This window comes from Magnolia sinica, chromosome 10 (genome assembly GCF_029962835.1).
Source record: "Magnolia sinica isolate HGM2019 chromosome 10, MsV1, whole genome shotgun sequence".
Lineage (NCBI taxonomy): Eukaryota > Viridiplantae > Streptophyta > Magnoliopsida > Magnoliales > Magnoliaceae > Magnolia > Magnolia sinica.
In genome coordinates, this window is record NC_080582.1 from 1,360,771 (window position 1) to 1,379,993 (window position 19,223).

The 19,223-nt window shown below is 38.5% G+C and overlaps 1 protein-coding gene and 1 long non-coding RNA gene across 2 annotated transcripts; one reads left to right on the forward strand and one right to left on the reverse strand.

The window, feature by feature from the left end:
- Positions 1–1,659: 1,659 nt before the first annotated feature.
- On the forward strand, positions 1,660–2,495 carry LOC131257711 (putative disease resistance protein At1g50180). The gene is made up of 2 exons (XM_058258524.1): positions 1,660–2,254; positions 2,368–2,495. The coding sequence occupies exons 1-2, from the start codon at positions 1,660–1,662 to the stop codon at positions 2,397–2,399; spliced, it is 627 nt and encodes a 208-aa protein (XP_058114507.1). The 3' UTR covers positions 2,400–2,495.
- A 1,746-nt stretch (positions 2,496–4,241) lies between these two features.
- Positions 4,242–11,043, reverse strand: LOC131257712 (uncharacterized). Its single transcript, XR_009177572.1, has 3 exons — positions 10,986–11,043; positions 7,980–8,091; positions 4,242–4,382 (listed from the first exon to the last, which is right to left on the reverse strand). It is a non-coding gene; the product is annotated as an uncharacterized LOC131257712 (long non-coding RNA).
- Between the last annotated feature and the right edge of the window lie 8,180 nt (positions 11,044–19,223).

A 19,223-nucleotide genomic window follows, 5' to 3' on the forward strand; every position in this document is an offset into this window, starting at 1 on the left:
CGACTTGGTACCGAGTCCAACATGCATAACCCAATCCGAGTCTGGGTCTAGCCTGGACTAATCTGGACCGAGTCCAACCCGGTCAAAAGTACCGAGTCGGGTCAAGTTGGCACCGAATCAGATCAAGAGATAAGGGAAGGAGGGAGTGGAGAGGAGAGAGAGGGAGGAGGCGGAGGGTGGTGATGGTGGTGGGTGGCTGCTGGGCTTGGAAGAGGAGGATGAGGGAGGGAGAGAGTTTGGGATCGAGTCAGAGTTGGATGCGGCCGGATAGAGTTTTGGGTCAAGTTACTAGGTAACTTGGACTCGACTCACTTTGAGTTCGGATTGGGTGAAGCTTGGACCGACTCACCTATTCGGTTCGGATCGAGTCAGGTCTGAAGGAGTCAGACATGTTGAGTCAGCGAGTCATCCCGTGACCAGCTCTAAGCATAACTGGTTCTGATGGTGTGAATGCTCTCACCTACAAATCAGGGCCAGTCCACTCATTAGGGGAGACTTTTGTTTGAAAAGGCCGTAGGATGCCTTAGAAAGTTTTGAGCAACTCTCTCTTGGGTTATGACATGAAGCTAGGGTTACCTCCATGATGGATGGATTAGATCTTGTATCAATGCGCTATGCTGGCACGTGGTAGCGTTTACATCAGACGCATGAATACACACACGTTGCATTTAGGAAGGTCTTGTTAGAGAATGAAATTGAGATGTCTGACCTCTACTAATAAAAGGCTTTATACAATTACACAAGTTTATCAAAATCAACTAGAGACTTTCCAAGAAAGTCATGGTTACAACCCATACCTAAGTTCAACAAAATCAACAGGCACTTTCCAAGAAAGTCATGATTACAACTTATAAGTTTATAAAATCAACTACTCATTTTTAAAGAAAGTCATGGTTACAACCCATAGGCAAGTTCATCAAAATCCATGAGTCACTTTCCAAGAAAGTCATGGTTACAACTCATCATCAACCTGCCTACGAATATTAAAAAATAATATTTTGGTATGTTAGCTAAGATTGCTTGCCTCTACAATGCACACCCATCTAGTTCTCTCTCACATGCCAGTGTGGCAGATAAGTGCAGTATCCCATCTTTCCATAAGGTGGGTCTGATGGTGGCACAAATGCTCTCACCCAAAAATCAGTACACTGCTGGGGCTTATGATTAAGTGACATGTAGTTTTTCATTTTATAAAAATCAGGCCTATGATTCAGTGAACCATGATATTTTAGGTCCACACATGCACAAAAATCATGCACACGCAATGATCCAACAGCATTAGTGCCCCACTAATTAGCATCAAGAAATTCATGCTCTTGCATCTCCAACCATTGAAGACATTTGCATGAATCAAGCGAGCATTTTATGGAACAAAATTTCATATGATCACATGGGCATGAAATCCTTTTCCCATCAACAATACAATGGTGGGCCCCACACATAATTGTTGTAGAATAAACACCCGTCATTTTTGGTCAATTTTATAAGAATGTATAATCAGTGGTGAATGCTGAATAACAGTTTCTTCCAAGAAAAAAATAGAAAAGGAATAAAGTAGTTTGAAATGCCCTTTGAAGCCTATAAATATAACATCCAACCTTGCTTGTAGAAGAAAATCTCTAATTTGAATTTTCTTGTGAGAGAAAAAAGAGAAGAAAGATGGAAGTTATAGCCGAGCCCGTTGTTTCATTCCTTCTTGAAAAACTCGGTAATCAGCTCGTTCAAGAAGCTATTTCCTTCATTGGATTGCAAGCTCAAGTTCAATGGATCCAAGGAGAACTGGAGTGGATGCAGTCCTTAAAAGATGCTGATGCCAAACAACAAGGAGATGAAAGTGTGAAGAAGTGGGTGCAGGACGTGCGTGGCATTGCATACGATATGGAGGATGTGATCGACACCTTTCTCTTGAAGATAGAACCCTTGAAGCGACAAGGATTCACCGGCTCTGTCAAGAGGTATGTTTTCATCGCCAGTGAGTTGAGAGCTCACCTTAAGATTGCTTCAAATATCAAAGAAATAAGGCTTAGAATCGATGACATCTCCTTGAGAAGGTCAGCTTATGGCATTGAAAACATACGCCGAGAAGGGACGAGTTCTGCAGGTGGAAGCCTCCAAGAATGGAGGCTCACTTCTCCTAATGTTCAAGAACCAGATTTTGTTGGTTTTGAGAAGGACTCGGAGTCATTGGTCGTGCGGTTGACAGAGGGAGAGCTGCGACGTTGTGTTGTTTCTGTAGTCGGAATGGGTGGTCTTGGTAAGACCACTCTTACTAAGAAAATTTATAATGCCGATCGTGTTAAGAAATTTTTTTATTCTCGTGCATGGATTTCTGTATCACAAGAGTATACTGTGAGAGATCTTTTGCAGGTCATCACAAAACGCTGTATGGTGCTCTCTAAGGAGGAGCTCGAGGTGGTAGAGAAAATGAACGTCGTTGAACTGAGGGACAAGATTTCAGAGTATCTGAATGACAAGAGGTACTTGTGGTATTGGATGATATTTGGCAAGGCGAAGCATGGGATGCTTTGAAGGATGCATTTCCCGGTACGAAGAATGGAAGTAGGGTTGTGCTCACCACACGAAACAAAGATGTAGCTTTATATGCTGATGCACAAAGCCAGCCCCATGAGCTGCAATTTCTAAATGATGAAGAAAGCTGGAAATTGTTCTGTAAGAAAGCATTCCCTGGACGAGATGACGGTTGCCCTCATGATTTGGAGGAGTTAGGAAGAGAGATTGTGGCAAAATGCCATCATCTACCTCTTGCGGTTGTTGTCATCGGAGGGCTCTTATCAAGAAAAGAACCACGAGAGTGGGAGAATGTACGCAAGTGCATTAGCTGGCAGTTTGTCAAAGGAGAAGTCCAAATCTCAAGCATATTATCTTTGAGCTATAAAGATCTGCCCTATTACTTAAAAGCATGTTTTCTCTACTTGGGCAATTTTCCAGAGGACCACGAGTTCCGTGCCAAGGAATTGATTCAAATGTGGGCTGCAGAAGGGTTACTTGAAGAGAGAGGGGAAGAAACATTGGAGGAGGTTGGAGATGATTATCTAAAGGAATTGATTCAGAGAAGCTTGGTTCAAGTTGCAAGAAGAAGTTCAAGCAGGGGTATTAAAAGTTGTCGTATCCACAATCTTTTGCGGGATCTCTCCATATCAGAAGCCAAGGGAGGCAAGTTTCTTTAAGTTCACCATGGGAATGCAGATGCTCCTTATGCATCTAGAGCCCGTCGACTTGCAATTCACTGTATTGACTCAAGTACATTTCTTTAAGCCATTCCACTCCACACCTTCGTTCCGTGGTGATCTACACCCAAGGCAATGCGTGGCTTCATAGGGAAGAAGAAAAGTTTCTCTACAGAGGCTTTAAATTGCTTAGGGTGCTATATCTAAGCAGCGCACAAATAGAAAAGCTACCAAGGGAAATAGGTGAACTAATCCACTTGAGATACCTCGGGTGTACCAAGACTAGGTTAGAAAGCCTCCCATCATCCATAGGCAATCTTCCCAATTTACAAACTCTGTTTCTAACATCTTCTTATAACATCAAAGTACCAAGCTCAATTGGGAAGATGCAACAGTTAAGACATCTTCAAGTGAAGGGCAAAAGTTGGGGAGAGATAGAAGGGCATCCAAGGCTTGAGCAGATAAGTAACCTCCAGACTCTATCAGATGTAAAGGCTGGTAAATGGATGGAGGGTTGCTTGGGAAACCTCACCAATCTTAGAAAATTAGGAATATGTTTATCTACAGAAGCAGATGCTGAGGTATGGTATGAATCGATTGCCAATCTGGTCTGCCTCCAGTCTCTGACGGTAGTGGCATTAGGTAATGAATTGGAAACCATAGGGTTGTTGGTACCTCCTCTTTCACATCTTCTCAGGTTAAGTAAGTTGCGTTTACAAGTAAAGTTAGAGAAGTTACCTGAGTCTACTGAATTCCCAACAAACCTCACCAAGCTTATCTTGACCGACTCCTGTTTAGAGCAAGACCCATTGGCGACGTTGGAGAAGCTGAAAAATCTTCGAATTCTCAGACTATACGGTTCATTCGAGGGAGTGGAGATGGCCTGCTCTGCACAAGGGTTTCCTCGCCTTGAATCCTTACATCTTCAATTCTTACCTCAATTAGAGGAGTGGAGAGTGGAGGAAGGAGCTATGCCTAGTCTTTTACATTTGAAGATCAAAAACTGCCAGCGATTGAAGCAGCTTCCAGGAGGATTGCAACACGTGACTGCACTCAAGAAACTGGAGTTGTGGGAGATGGCCGATGAATTCAAAGAAAGGCTTCGAGAAGACGGGGGAGACGATTGGCATAAGATTCGGCACATACCCTCCATCCACACATGGCAATAGGGTGAAAGAACTGGCACTTCTATCCCTGCGAGAGCTACATTGGTGAGACTTCTTTCCTCTCTTCATTTTAATTTACTTCTTAATCCATAGTAAGATCATATCTTCTTTTAATGTTGGGCGTTCAATCACCACTCTTTCCTATGGGGTGGTCCACTGAGATTTGGATCTGCCTCATTTTTTGGCTAAATGAGCAAGAAAAATGGATGGACGGCGTGGATAAAACACATGCATCACAGTGGGCCCACAGAGCTTTTCCACACCGACCAAAAGGTGGGTATGGGCGGTGTCATTTCCGAATCCGAGGGATGCGGCCCTTGATTTTTGATAGGCCCCACAGTGATCTGTATGCGAAATCCACTCCACCCTTTAGATGCGTAATCTCATGTTAAGACCGGAATAAATAAATAAAAGGCTGAACTGTGATTTAGGTGGGCTACACCAAAGGAAATAGTTGGAAGAGAGATGTCCACCCTTGATTTCTACAGAGCCCGCCATGATGATTATATGAAATCCACTCCAACCATGTAGGCCTATTCCTGATTCGGGTGGGCCACACTAAGGAAAATATTTCGGAGGGTGAGTGTTGCCCTATACACTGTTTGCAACTGTGTAGTCCACCTGAATTGCGGATGGAGCTCAGCTTTGGGTCCTTGGCCTAACAGGGGTTGAGGCACCTGATGGCCAGGGTAAATTTCACATAAACATCATGGTGGGACTCACTTAAGTCGCGTGTCCCTCGTGCAAATTCAGGCAGCTCATCTATGTGCCATCATGTTTGTTAAATGCTGACTATCCATTTCATTCCCATACAACTAGCTCACCTAATTTCCATCAGACCGGATTCTTGAACCAAGTATAAGTTGTGGGAGAGGTTTCCAAGCCCACGTGTGGATAGTCAGCTATAAACGTGTGAGATAAGGGCTTCCCATCAAGTGGGTCATACTTGTAGAACTTTTGGGTTAAAAAGCATGTGTTTCCCTCCTTACATGGACCAGTGTGTACATAATAAATGGATGTTCAGAAAGAATTGTATTGGCCATTCATTTCTTTTGTATATTATGCCCAACATCAAGAGCAAAACGCTTGATTCTTGCGCTTGGCTCATCTAATAGAAAGCTAGGATCTCAAACACATGTTCCATATTGGCACGAGCCGCTGCATGCGGATGGCCACAATTCCACTCGCATATGGGCTTAACCATTGTTTATGTTTACTTCAAAAGGTTTTTTACTTGTTTGATCCCATAAGATTTTTGGCATTACAGCATGTATAAATGTTATAAATGTAGCTTAGTTTTTGTTGTACATACAGAATTCATTGAGGAGCCAATGGCTTTAGAATTGTTTGCATTCAATCCATGCTTTGAAGCCATATTGGATGAATACAGTAAATTAGTAATTTTACATCATGGGCTTGAAATTGGTTCATGTTAGCAATATTTCTATAACTTAAAAAAGTTTTCTATTTGTTATGAACCAAGTAAATCTAATTAGGACTCCCTTGTCATCCTATCTTTGGCCATCTTTTTCCTAGGCAATTGATGTATTATATTCTTAACCGTCTTTTGTAGGATATTAATCAATAAATTAGGAGCTTCAATCTATAGATTTTTCAAGCATCTGTCATCTAAGGCGAAGCCTACTAAAACAAAGTTTGAATTTCAAAATTATTGGCCCAACCTGCAATGCACATCAAGACACCCTGACCGAATGCGCTAGGAACTTGTACTTCCTATTTTATCCATTAGTTTTTTAAAGTCAGGTAGACTTTTTTAAAGATTTTAAGCAACCAAATTCTAGCATGTAACTTTCAGGGTCTAATCACAAATTTCATTTCCAGACATTTTTCTCACAGCATAGATTGCAGACATGCATGTGGAAAGTGACTGGACGAAGTGAAGAATGGTGGAATGGTGGTTAAACGGTGATGGGATGTTTGGATGATATTTTCTAATTGTAACTTAAGGATTTATGTATTTTTTGTTATAGATTTTTTATATGGAACCAGGTGCTAATATTTATTGTATGTTCTATACTTCAATTTGCACAAAAGTTTATTTAATGCTTATTTATTTCACTGAATGTATTGTCTGCCTGTAATATGTTAGTTGAAAATAGAAATAGGAAGCAATTTTCTTTATAGTGTAGGCCTAGGAAGGCTTCCACCATTTTTCTTTCTTTTCTTTCTTTCCTTCTCCTCCTCCTTTTTTAATATGTATCATACTCTACATAACTAAGAGTTCCTACACTGAGCTTGGATTTTCATTTTGCACAATTGGGATCCGTGGTTCAAGGATACATATGGTTGATATGATGGCAAATGTTCCTAGCCATTGTTTCTTTGGCCTTCTCTTCATTGAATGTAGAATGTTGTCACATTTCTTTTTTAATTAATTGCCTATCTGCCGACAACTAATTGAAGGATTTGGGAATTGGGATTACACATCTCGAAGACTAATTGAAGGATTGGTGTGTTCTATGGGGTATCCAGATTGAGACAATCATATCAATAGTTTGGATCACTAAACTACATGCTCCATTGTACCTGAAATGGTGATCCTAACCATCTAATCACTAGATAGAAGATGGGCAATCTATATCTAGTATACTAGAAAAGTTCCATCATTCTCTAGACCATCCATTATGTGAGGCTCGGCCTTGATCATCAATTGTTTCCAAAAAATCACTTTGATCAGGGCATGTTAGTAGTGGGCCTGCCTAATGAAAGGCCTAGACCTAACACTGTGTGAGAAAGAAAACCCTCTGGCCCAAGCAATTCCATTTCGCTCTCCTTTTTACAATATGATCGAAAATGAGGAATGTACAGTTTTAAGCCTTCTACAAGTCTGCTACGACTCAGACTCAGGAGTTCCCTATTCGACTCAAACCTTGAAAAGTCAATCCAAGACCCTTTTTCAGATAACATCCATGCAGTGAGCCTGCCTGATAGGCGGCTTGGATCTATTACATGTGGTGGATGCATATGTACAGTTAGCAAACATCTGCAACCTTTTATGTGTTTCAATTTAATTAAGAAATGATAAGTAATGTAATGAAAGCACCACTTAATGTTAGCATTGGGATTTCTGTTGGCTGTTTTCATCCTGGGCGTGTTTGGATACATGGAATCCATTAGGAAATGGAAATTTTTTTGCTTGACAAGATGAGCTGTTTGGATACATGGATTCAACGCTTCAACCATTACTCTTATCCACAATGAGAATCCTCTTGAAACAAGAAACAAGATAAGGATTCCACTTGTTATCCAAACATATCCCCATTTTTCAGAATCCTATTTGATAGGGTGACCGTGCAAGCAATCATTTGGGCAACCATTACATGATCTGCAGAATCCAAACAGAATCCACATGTCCAATCACACCAATAGGTGCTCCATTTCATGTTCCTTTCAAGGCATCAATGATTTCATTATTTGTTATTTTTTTTACCCCTTTCTTTTTAAATCTTTTTTCTAGTACTAGGGAGGCAAGGATTGACCCTTGATCTTCTTCTTTTCTGTCTCCCTCGCCTTTTTAATTTCATTGTGGGTGTGTGGGTGTGTGGGTGTGTGTGTGAAGGAAACTAACATCAAACTGCAGGATTTTCACCAGGAGCCTCTTTACCCTTTTTGTGAAGAACAACGTGCCTATGGTAGTATTCCAACACTTTCTCCAGCTTCTCAATAAACAGGCTTGTGTGTTCAAACGACTGCTCAAACCTATATTTCTCTGAAGCCTGAAATAAGGAGAAAAGAAAAAAGATAAATAAATTTCAAAGGTAGTTAAAAAATAGATGTTATTACTGTTGGAAATAGAGAGGAAAGTATGCGTGTCCTAGCTCTAAAATTCAGCAACTCCACGAGATATCAAATCGATTGTGGGTGTGACTTGGTCCCAAATAGCCATTAGATGGTTCAAGGTGGTTTTCGACCTTAATATTAACCTTGCTAAAAGTGAGCTTCTGGGAATTAATATCCCTCAGGAGGTGGTTGTCCAGTTAGCTGAGGTTTTTGGTTGTGAAGCTGGTTCTTTTCCTTTGATTTACCTAGGTCTTCCGCTGTGTTTGGTAAGCCAGCCTTGCATTTGTGGGACAGGGTGGTGGAGAGAATGGAGAGGAAGCTCTCTCCATGACCTTAAGTGTCGAAACTCTTGGACCGTAAACAGAATTCAGGCAGGCTCCACAAAAACACCAAGCCTCGCCTATCATATACTCTGCTATACAGCTAAAGACATGAAAAGGAAAAAATAAAATCTACAGGGTAGAGTACCCAACACAATCTGGGCCACCGTGTCCAGCCAACACACTCTCAACCAGACAAGCCAAACTGAGAACAAAACAGGTTTAATTTGGCCAAGAAGACCTGCAACCGCCACTGGCAGCAATCCCCAAGAAAAATTCAAAATTTTTAACCTGACTAATCGATCCTAACAAAAGAAAAGAAAATTCCAAAATTTCTAAACTATTCCTGAATTAGGTGCAGATTTTAAAATTTTAATACACCGAAACAACCCCTTTTGTTGCTAATTAGGCAACATAAGACTTCTAGGAGAAAACTACTTGCAAGCACTTATGTTGGGGCACTCCAAAGTTAGAACACATACAAGACATGTGATCCAATAATGAAGAAAGATAAAAGACATACTTTAGAACTCATAAAGAGGTGTGATCTAAAGAAAATGCAAAAGATAAACACCCATCTAAATTCTTAAAGCCATATCGCCAACCTAACATTGTAGCAGTTGGCTTTGTAGTCCTGGCTTTTCCACTCTCATCATCTTCAAGAAGTTTGAAAGTGAAGGAGAAATATCAGAGCTCCGAAGTATATAATCATCATCCCAGCTAAAGTATATCATATTATGATGACAAATTTAGTACCACCACATAGCCAGCAAGACTAACACTCATTGTATGTATGACCATGGATCAAAATGTGGTTTCAAAGTATGAGTTGCCCCACAAATCAAAAGCATACGAAACATTCCATCTAAGTCCAACAGGACACATGTATCGGTGAGCCATCTTGTTTCCTTTCCATGGAAACCTAGTTGCAACTTGGACAGGGTATTATTAGGGGTGCAACTTGGGCTGGTTGGGTCAGGCTGAGGGTCATTCCGAGCCTGACCCGACCTCAAGACTCAAGAGGACTTAACCCACCTGACTCAATCCGAATTCCAACCTGAGGTGCCCAACACAATCCCAACATGAATTCCTCTGTACTCGGCCTTCAACCAACCCAACCCAAATGCGTGTGATTATTCCCAACCTGTCCATAATTTGTTCAACCCAAATCCAACCCGATTTTAAATCAGGTTGGAGTTTTCCAATGGTTAGCACAAGGCCCTAACAACCCATCCTGAAATCAGGTTGGGTCAGTTGGGTTTGGGTTGACCCAAACACAAGCTGCAGCCCTGGGTATTATACAATGCTCAGCAAAAACAAGGAGTGTTCCTGTGCAGATCCCACATTCTAGTGACCAAACCATTCAGCTGGGTCAGATTAAGGGGTCATTTGGATGGCGGTAGATGGTTTACATTGTAAATGATTTACTAGTAAATCACTTAAAGGCTGTAAATGATTTACAGCCTGTCTATTTGGCTTTAAGTTGTATAAATCATTTACAGCATTTGGATAGCCTGTAAATGGTAAATGAAATCTGCTTTTTGCTGGTAAATGAGAAGGTGGCTTTGCTAGTAAATCATTTACAAGTAGTAAATCTTTTACTAGCAAATTAGAGCATCCAAACACTAGTAAATCATTTACTACTTGCCCCATTTACCACCATCCAAATGACCCCTGAAAGCCTCCTCCATTGGTCAATTCTAGCCAACCGATTGCCAGACTTTTCCACATTGAGCATACACAGTTGGCTGTATTTCTTTTTAACGACCCATCTGCAGGCTAAAAATCAGACGGCAGGATGCATCTGCTGAGGGAGCTCTTTGTAGCATTTCTCATCATACAGTGCAGTACATCAGATGAATGGCTTGGATCACCAAACACTTGTACAATCTAAAACACAGCTAATTAGGGCAAAGCATTTTACATTTTCTCTTCCCGAGGAACTGTCGAATGCATGGCCCAGATCAACCCTATTCTGTTTCCAGGGGGGCATTTTGTAATGGTGGGACCATTTCAAGTGACCCAGATTGTTTGCATACACGCCCTGTCGTAGATGGACAATGGACGAAAGAATCCCCTCCATAACACATCCCAGCCATCCAATCCGGCAGCTTCCTTTTTCCCGCTGGATACGGACAGGCTGGCTAAAATTTTCATCACAACCGCCCATTTGTAGGACAATAACCAGACAGCTAGGATTGTCCAGTAGCAAAGACTTTCATAGCATCACACACCCATCCAAGATCCATCCAGATGAACGGTTTGGATCATCTTAATGTGGGACCCACCTGTAATGCCGGCTCTGATGGAAAATTTCCACTAATTCGAGACTCCGCAATAAAAAATAATAATACAACAAAAGTGCAGAAATAGAGAATTCATTTCACTTGAGAAAAGAGGAGCAAACCCTAGAAATCATTAAAAATAAGTGAAGAAAAAGGAAAATGAAAATTTGAAAATAACATAATTAAATTAAAAAGCAAAAAAACAAGAAAAGAAAAGAAGGCTACCTGATTGAAGGAGAGAGAGGGAAATGGATCGAAGGGAGCTGTTTCGGGTGGAGAAATCTGTAATAAAAATAAATCTCAAAAATAAAAGTTATTTTTAGAAAGTAAATAAATATATTAATTATTTAAACTTTCCATAAATAGTATGTATAGCCAGTCGGTAAGAGAAGGGGTTTTTGCTTATGCAAGCAGGGTTCAAATCTCCTCAAGGACGGCCGTCCGTGCGCGCGTGGCGTGGGCTGTAGGGTTGCTTGGGCACTTTTTGGCACTTTATTAGGCGTACTTAGCACTTCGCATCGTCGCAAGGAGTAATAAGAGCTTTAGTCTTTTAGGTACACGGTTTAATTTTCTGGGTCATGGTACCCTGATATTTTATTACCTTTTTTGCTAATTGAGAGTAATTATGACATGATTGTACATGTGGCACCTATGTCATGTGTCGCTTATGTGGATACAGTTTTTCCTGTTGGATAACTGCTTCTGTCTGAATGGGTATAAAAATAACTGTCATAGGACAAAGAGTCATGTCCTTTCATGGAAGGCAATTATTTGCTGTGAATGGGTATGGATTTCTTGAAGAGGCACTTTAGCACCTCTTCAGGAAGAAATCCATAACCTTTCAATTAATATAAATCCTGGATACTATAATCCAGAAGATAATACTCTTAATCCTTGAGATTATATCATCTTCTGTGCAATTACTCTCAATCTGATCTCTTGCTGAATTTTTTCTAAACGTCTTAAGGCATATCGGTGTCAAAACTAGAGATCTATTCAACACTTAAATGTGCAAATTTTCGTGTTGAAAATCGGATTGAGAGTTCATTGTATTCTGAAGACCAGTTGCAGATTTCCTTCATTTGCACTTGCTAGAAATTCCAGAAAAGGGGCCGCAAATTTATCTTGAGAAATTGACTGTTCAAGTCGAGCCTTGAACTTGATAGATCTGATTATTCTGATATCGTTTTCTTCAATCCTCCGTTGTGTACAAGAAACTCTTATATTTTTAAAATTCTAACATTCAAGACAAACTTATTATCTTTTCACAATGGAGGTAATTCATTCTATTCAAGTTATGAACCAAGACTTTGTACGATTGGATCGTTTCGATGGTCAATTCTTCTCAAGATGGTAACAGAAGATGCTTTTCTTTCTAACTACTCTCAAATTATCCTATATTCTAGATGATGATCTATTTTCTTTACCCGAGCCAAAAGAAGACGACTCAGATCAAGTGAAGGAAGAACGAAAGAAAAGGAAGGAGGATAATTTTCTATGCAAAGGTCATATCCTAAACGCCGTCTTTAATTCTATCTATAATTCGTACCGTAAGATATCCTCTGTTAAAGATCTATGAACAAAATTGGATTAAAAATATAAAACTGAAGAGATTATTACTCAGAAATTTCTGATCGACAATTATGTCCACTTCAAGTTTTAAAATGATCAGCCAATTCTCTCGCAAGTAACCGAACTACGGAACTTAGTTGATGAATTGAAGATTTGTGAGATAGATCTTCCTGAAGAATTTTCGATCGGTGTAGTAATTGCAAAATTACCATCATTATGATTTGATTATAAAAAGAAACTGAAACATGATGAAAGGAAGTGCATTTTTGAAGGGCTTCAACGACATCTTTGTATAGAAGAAGAGTCTAGAAACTTAGACAAGAAAGAAAGTGTTTTGAAAAATCATTCCAAAGCAAATATAGTAGAAGATGACAAGCCAAAATCTCAAAACTTTAAATCTATTCCCCCAAAGAAAGATACAGAGTTTAAGAAAAAGGGAAAGAAAAAGGGCAAGTGTCACTTCTGCAATAAGCCTGGACACTACATAAAGGAATGTCGACACAGGAAGAAACAACTGAAAGCTTAGGCTAACATGACAGAAGACAACTTGTAGCAATGATCACTGAAGCTAACACAGTAATATCCGATGGTGAATGGTGGCTAGATATTGGTGCAACCATTCATATATCGAAGGACTGAAACATCTTCAAAACCTATGAAGGTATAACAACTGGACAATAAGTGAAGATGGATAATAACGTTCGTGTGAACGTTGTTGGAAAAGGAATAGTATAGCTTCAGTTTACATCAGGCAAAAGACTGACACTAACAAATGTATTGCATGTACCTGATATGTCTAAAAATATAGTGTTAGGCGATCTTCTCAATAAGAGAGGATTCAAAATAGTGATTGAGTCTGATAAGTTGGTTATCACCATGAATGGTATGTTTGTAGGCAAATGATATTCATGTAATGGTATGATTAAACTGAATATTAATAATAATAATGATGTTTTTGTTTATATAGTGGATTCTGTATCTTTATGGCATTTTAGACTAGGTCATGTTAATTATCATTCAATGAAAAGAATGATGATCCTATGCTTTATACCAAATCATGAAATTTAACAAGAAGGGAAATGTGATGTGTGTGCCCATTCTAAAATAACTAGAAAACCATTTGGGGATGACATGAGAAAATCACAACCCTTGGAGTTAATTCATTCCGATATCTGTGATTTAAATAATACCTTAACTCGTGGAGGAAAAAGGTATTTTATCACATTTATCGATGAATTCACTAGATTTTTCTATGTATATTTGATAAAATCTAAAGATGAAGCCTTTGAAAAGTTTAAGCTTTATAAGACCGAAGTGGAAAATCAGTTGAATGTAAAAATTAAAGCCCTCAGAAGTGATAGAGGGGGTGAGTACTCTTCTAATGAATTCAACGACTTTTATGAATTAAATGGTATAATCCATGAATTTACGGCACCTTACACACCTCAGCAAAATGGACAAGCGGAATGTAAAAATAGGACATTAGTTGAGATGATCAACTGTATGATATTAAATTCTGGATTATCATTGAATTTGTGAGGGGAAACATTGTTAACAGTAAACCGTATTCTAAATGTTATCTCACATAAAAAATTAAATCTCCCCGTATGAATTATGGAAAAAGAAGAAACTATATCTTCATTACTTTAAAGTGTAGGAAAGTATAGTAGAAGTCAGGATTATTGATTCTAAGAGAGTAAAATTAGGTCCTAGAGGAATCAGGTGTGCCTTTGTGAGTTATAGGATTAATAGTTCCGCATATAGATTTTTGGTTTTAGAACAATCTAATTTTGCTGATAAAAACATGATTATAGAGTTTAGGGATGCTATATTTTTTGAAAATATAGTATACAAAGACTATATGAATAATCATACAAAAAGGCAGGTTGATGAAAATATAATAGAACCAATGAACGAAGAGCCTAACAACTTTAATGATAAATCTAACACTCATCCAGAAAGAAATGAACCAAGGAGATCGAAAAGGACAAGAAAAGAAACATCTTTAGGCCCATATTTCTATATGTTTCTTATAGAAGGTGATAAAAATGAAATACGAAAGGAGATTACTCTAACAACTAAGTATTGAAAGTGATCCATCAACGCTTAGTGAAGCTCTCTTATTTCCTGGTGATGCACAGTTTTGAAGGGAAGTCATAGACGATGAAATGAATTCCATAGTCTCAAATAACACTTGGTGTTTGGCCGATCTTCCACCAGGTTCAAAGCCTATAGGATATAGGTGAATTTTTAAAAGAAAGTTCAATCCTGATAGAACCATAAATAAGTTAAAGCTCGATTGGTAGCCAAAGGATTTAGACAAAAGGAAGGTATCGATTTTTTCGATACATATAATCCTGTTGCTCGTATATCTACCATTAGGACTTTAATTGTTCTTGAAGCAATTCACCACCTAGTAATCCATCAAATGGATATCAAAATGGTATTCTTAAATGGTGATCTAGATGAAGAAGTCTATATGGAACAAACCTGAAGGGTTTGTTCAACCCGGGCAAGAGAAGAAAGTGTGTAAACTGGTCAAATCTCTCTATGGGCTCAAGCAAGCTCCTAAAGCAATGGCATGAGAAATTTGATCAAGTAGTACAATCTAATGATTTTAGAGTAAACCAAGTAGATAAGTGCATATATATTAAAGGTCAAATCATTATATGCCTATACGTAAATGATATGCTAATATTTGGACCAAATGAGGACTATGTGAAAGAAACTAAAAAGTTTCTAAGTACCAACTTCGACATGAAGGATATGGGTAAAGCCGATGTAATATTAGGTATTAAGATTTATAATCTTAATGATGGAATAGCCTTAACACAATCTCATTACCTAGAGAAAGTGTTAAAGAAGTTTAATCATTATGATAGCAAACCAGTTTCAACCCTATTTGATCCAAGTATTAAATTGGTTAAAAATACTGGTAGACGTAAAGCACAACAAGAATATGCGAGTGCTATTGGGAGTTTAATGTATGCAATGAATTGCACTAGACCTGATATAGCATTCACAGTAGGAATGCTAAACAGGTATACTAGTAATCCAGGACAAGTACACTGGAATGCGATTTCAAGAGTTTTAAAGTATATAAGAGGAATCATAGACTATGGACTGCATTATAAATCATATCCCGCTGTACTTGAAGGGTATAGCGATGCAAGCTGGAATGCAGATAGTATAGAATCTAAATCTACAAGTGGTTAGATATTAACTCTTGGAGGAGGAGTAATATCATGGGCATCTAAGAAACAAACATGCATATCTCACTCTATAATAGAAAGTGAGTTTATTGCATTTGGTGTTACTTGTAAAGAAGGTGAATGGCTAAGATACTTACTGTTGGAAATCCCGTATTGGCCAAAACCTACTCCTGTCATATATGTCTTTTGTGATAGTCAGGCTACTCTTTGTCGTGCTATAAGTAAGACTTATAATGGTAAGTCTAGAAATGTAGGTCTAAGGTATAACTTTTTTAAATGATCGCTCAGAGATGGAGTAATCACAGTGAAATATGTTAAATCCATCCTGAACTTAGCAGATCCCTTGACAAAAGGTTTATCAAGAGATCAAATAAGGAGAACCACTAAAGGAATGAGACTAAGATCCATAAAGATACAACTTTCACTCTTGATGGCAACCCTACCTATGTTTTGAAATATAGGCTAGGTTCAAAGGGACAAACAAATCAAGTATGTGACTGAAATATACACTAGAAAAAGAAAATTTGAGTCTCATTTTAAAAATATCTAGTGTTTGGTTTCTGCATTTCATAAGAGGATGAGTACTAACTCTTAATATATATATATATAAGCAGACTTTGCTAAGATGAAGCAGAATCATCTTTGATAAATCTACCTATATGAGTAGAGAAGTGAGGCCACTTTTGAAGAGATTGGGATCGTCTCTAAAATACTCATGAAATAAGGATACGCACAAGGCCAGAAATGTGCGAACTTTTAGATCTCTAGTTATATATGAATAGATGTGTGTTATATGTCCGGTGAGTCATATAAGGTCTTTAGTTCAAGACTAATGGGTCACTAAGTACTTGGTATAACTTTGATACATATACACTAAAGTAAAGGTTTAAATCCAAAAGATATCTTTACTTATACACCTATTTATACTGATATGTCATTTGTTCTAGAATCTGATTTTATTTTTGAAATTGTGGTCGATTGTTGTATTTTTTAGAATAAAAATAAATTTCAAAAATAAAAGTTATTTTTAGAAAGTAAATAAATATATTAATTATTTAAACTTTTCGTAAATAGTGTGTATACCCAGTCGGTAAAAGAAGGGGTTTTTGCTTATGTAACCAGGGTTCAAATCTTCTCGAGGACGGTGCGAAGCACCGTTCGAGCATGCGCGCGCATGGCGTGGGCTGTAGGGCTGCTTAATTAGGCGCACTTCGCACTTCGCATCGTCATAAGGAGCAATAAGAGTTTTGGTCTTTTTGGCACACGGTTCAATTTTTTGGGCCATGGTACCCTGATGTTTTATTACCTTTTTTTTTTTCTAATTGAGAGTAATTGTGACATGATTGTACATGTGACACCTATGCCATGTGTTGCTTATGTGGATACAGTTTTTCCTGTTGGATAACTGCTTCTATCTGAATGGGTACAGAAATGACTGCCATAGGACAAAGAGTCATGTCCTTTCATGGAAGGCAATTATTTACTGTTAATGAGTATGGATTTCTTGAAGAGGCACTTTAGCACCTCTTCAGGAAGAAATCCATAACCTTTCAATTAATATAAATCCTGGATACTATAATCCAGAAGATAATACTCTTAATCCTTGAGATTATATCATCTTCTGTGCAATTACTCTCGATCTGATCTCTTGCTGAATTTTTTCTGAATGTCTTAAGGCATATCGGTGTCAAAACTAGAGATCTGTTCAACACTTAAATGTGCAAATTTTCATGTTGAAAATTGGATTGAGAGTTCATTGTATCCTGAAGACAATTAAAGATTTCCTTCATTTGCACTTGCTGAAAATTCCAGAAAAATGGTAGCAAATTTGTCTTGAGAAATTGATTGTTCAAATTGAGCCTTGAACTTGATAGATCTGATCGTTTTGTTATTGTTTTCTTCAATCCTCCGTTGTGTACAAGAAACTCTTATATTTCTAAAATTCTAACAAAATTGACAGAGAAGCAATTGAAAATATTTCTTTCAAATTCCCATTTCATCTCAAGGAAAAACACACACTAGGTTTGTTTTTTTTTTTAATGGTAAGGGATGAAATCGATAAGAGGGTTTTACGAGGAAGCGAATTGCGTAACAACTAAACTCTGTGGGCCCACAGTTATCTATGTATTTTATATGGAAGCGGATTGGCTGGTGTAGCACACACCTGCTATATAACTGCTATAGGTACATGTCTTGCGAAGACGAGCACTGACACTCCTCCAGCTCCGAGTTGTACGAACGGCTCAAAGGAGATCAAAGTTAGATAGCCCCACAGTGATGTATTTATCATATTTACATAGTTCGTCTATTTTTATAGATCATTTTAGAGAATTATCCAAAAAATGAATCATTTCCAAAGATCGCATGGACCGCATCACAAATAGTAGCTGAGATAATGATTTTCACGATTAAACAATTCGCAGGGCCCACCATAACGTTTATTTTCCATCCAATCTATTTATAAGGTCATAAAGACCTCAATTAAGAGGAAAAACAGATTTCATATTGATCTAAAAATTCTGTGACCCCAAAATGGGTTTCAATGGTAGATGTTTAATCTCCCACTACTTTCTTCAGTGTGGTCCACTTGATAGTTATATCTAGTTTTATTTTTAGTGTCAACCCTTAATATGAGCTCGCCAAATGGATGGATGGTTTGGATATAATACATACCTCCTGATCAGACCCATAGAGTTTACTGACATCAATGAAGCAACTATAGAGCTGGTGTGAGGTACACTAGCCGACCGCTTCCATTTTATTCACTACTTACATCCATTTTACTGGATAATTATATTGCTTTAACCCAAAACGATGCGAAACGGATGGCTACTCCCCGTGCCACCCGCCAATGGCTGTGGTCAGTACTCTGTGGGCCCCACCATAATGTATTTGTTTCATCCACGCTGTCCATCTATTTTTAGAGTTAATTTTAATATGAGAGACCAAAAATGAGGCATATCCCAATCTCAAGTGGACCACATTACAGTAAACAGTGTTGAATGAGTGTCTACCATTAAAAATATTTTGGGGGCCATAAAAGTTTTGGATCAAGCTGATTTTTGTTTTTCCCCTTCACCAGGGCCTTTATGACCTAATCAACAGATTGGATGTCAAATAAACAGTACAGTGGGCCTTAGGAGGATATTAATGGTGGATATCCAATCACTATTGTTTTCCTATAGTACACATGAAATTTATATACCTCTCAATTCTGGTATAAAGATGAACTTTAAAAATAGATTGACAGAATGGATGAAACAAATACATCATGGTGTAACTCACAGAGCACCGACCACCAGCTACGAGTAGCCAAGCCGTTTCCAAAAGGATGTATATCCGGGCACGGATATCATACTGACAGGTTGAGTAGCGATACTCACTGCTGAAGTGACGTCACCAGGTTATGTGAGCCCCACCATTACGTATGTTTTGTATCCATACCGTTCATCCATTTGGAGGGATCATTTTAAGGCACGAGACAAAGAACGAATAAGATCCAAAGCTGGAGTAGGCCATATCACAGAAAATGGTGGGGAGAGTGATGCCCACCGTTAAAAACTTCTAACGGCTACAAAAGTTTTAGATCAAGCTGATATTTGTGTTTCCCCTTCTTTTCATGTCGTGACAGGTTGGATCTCAAATAAACATCATGGTGGACCTTATATAAAAAGGTTTC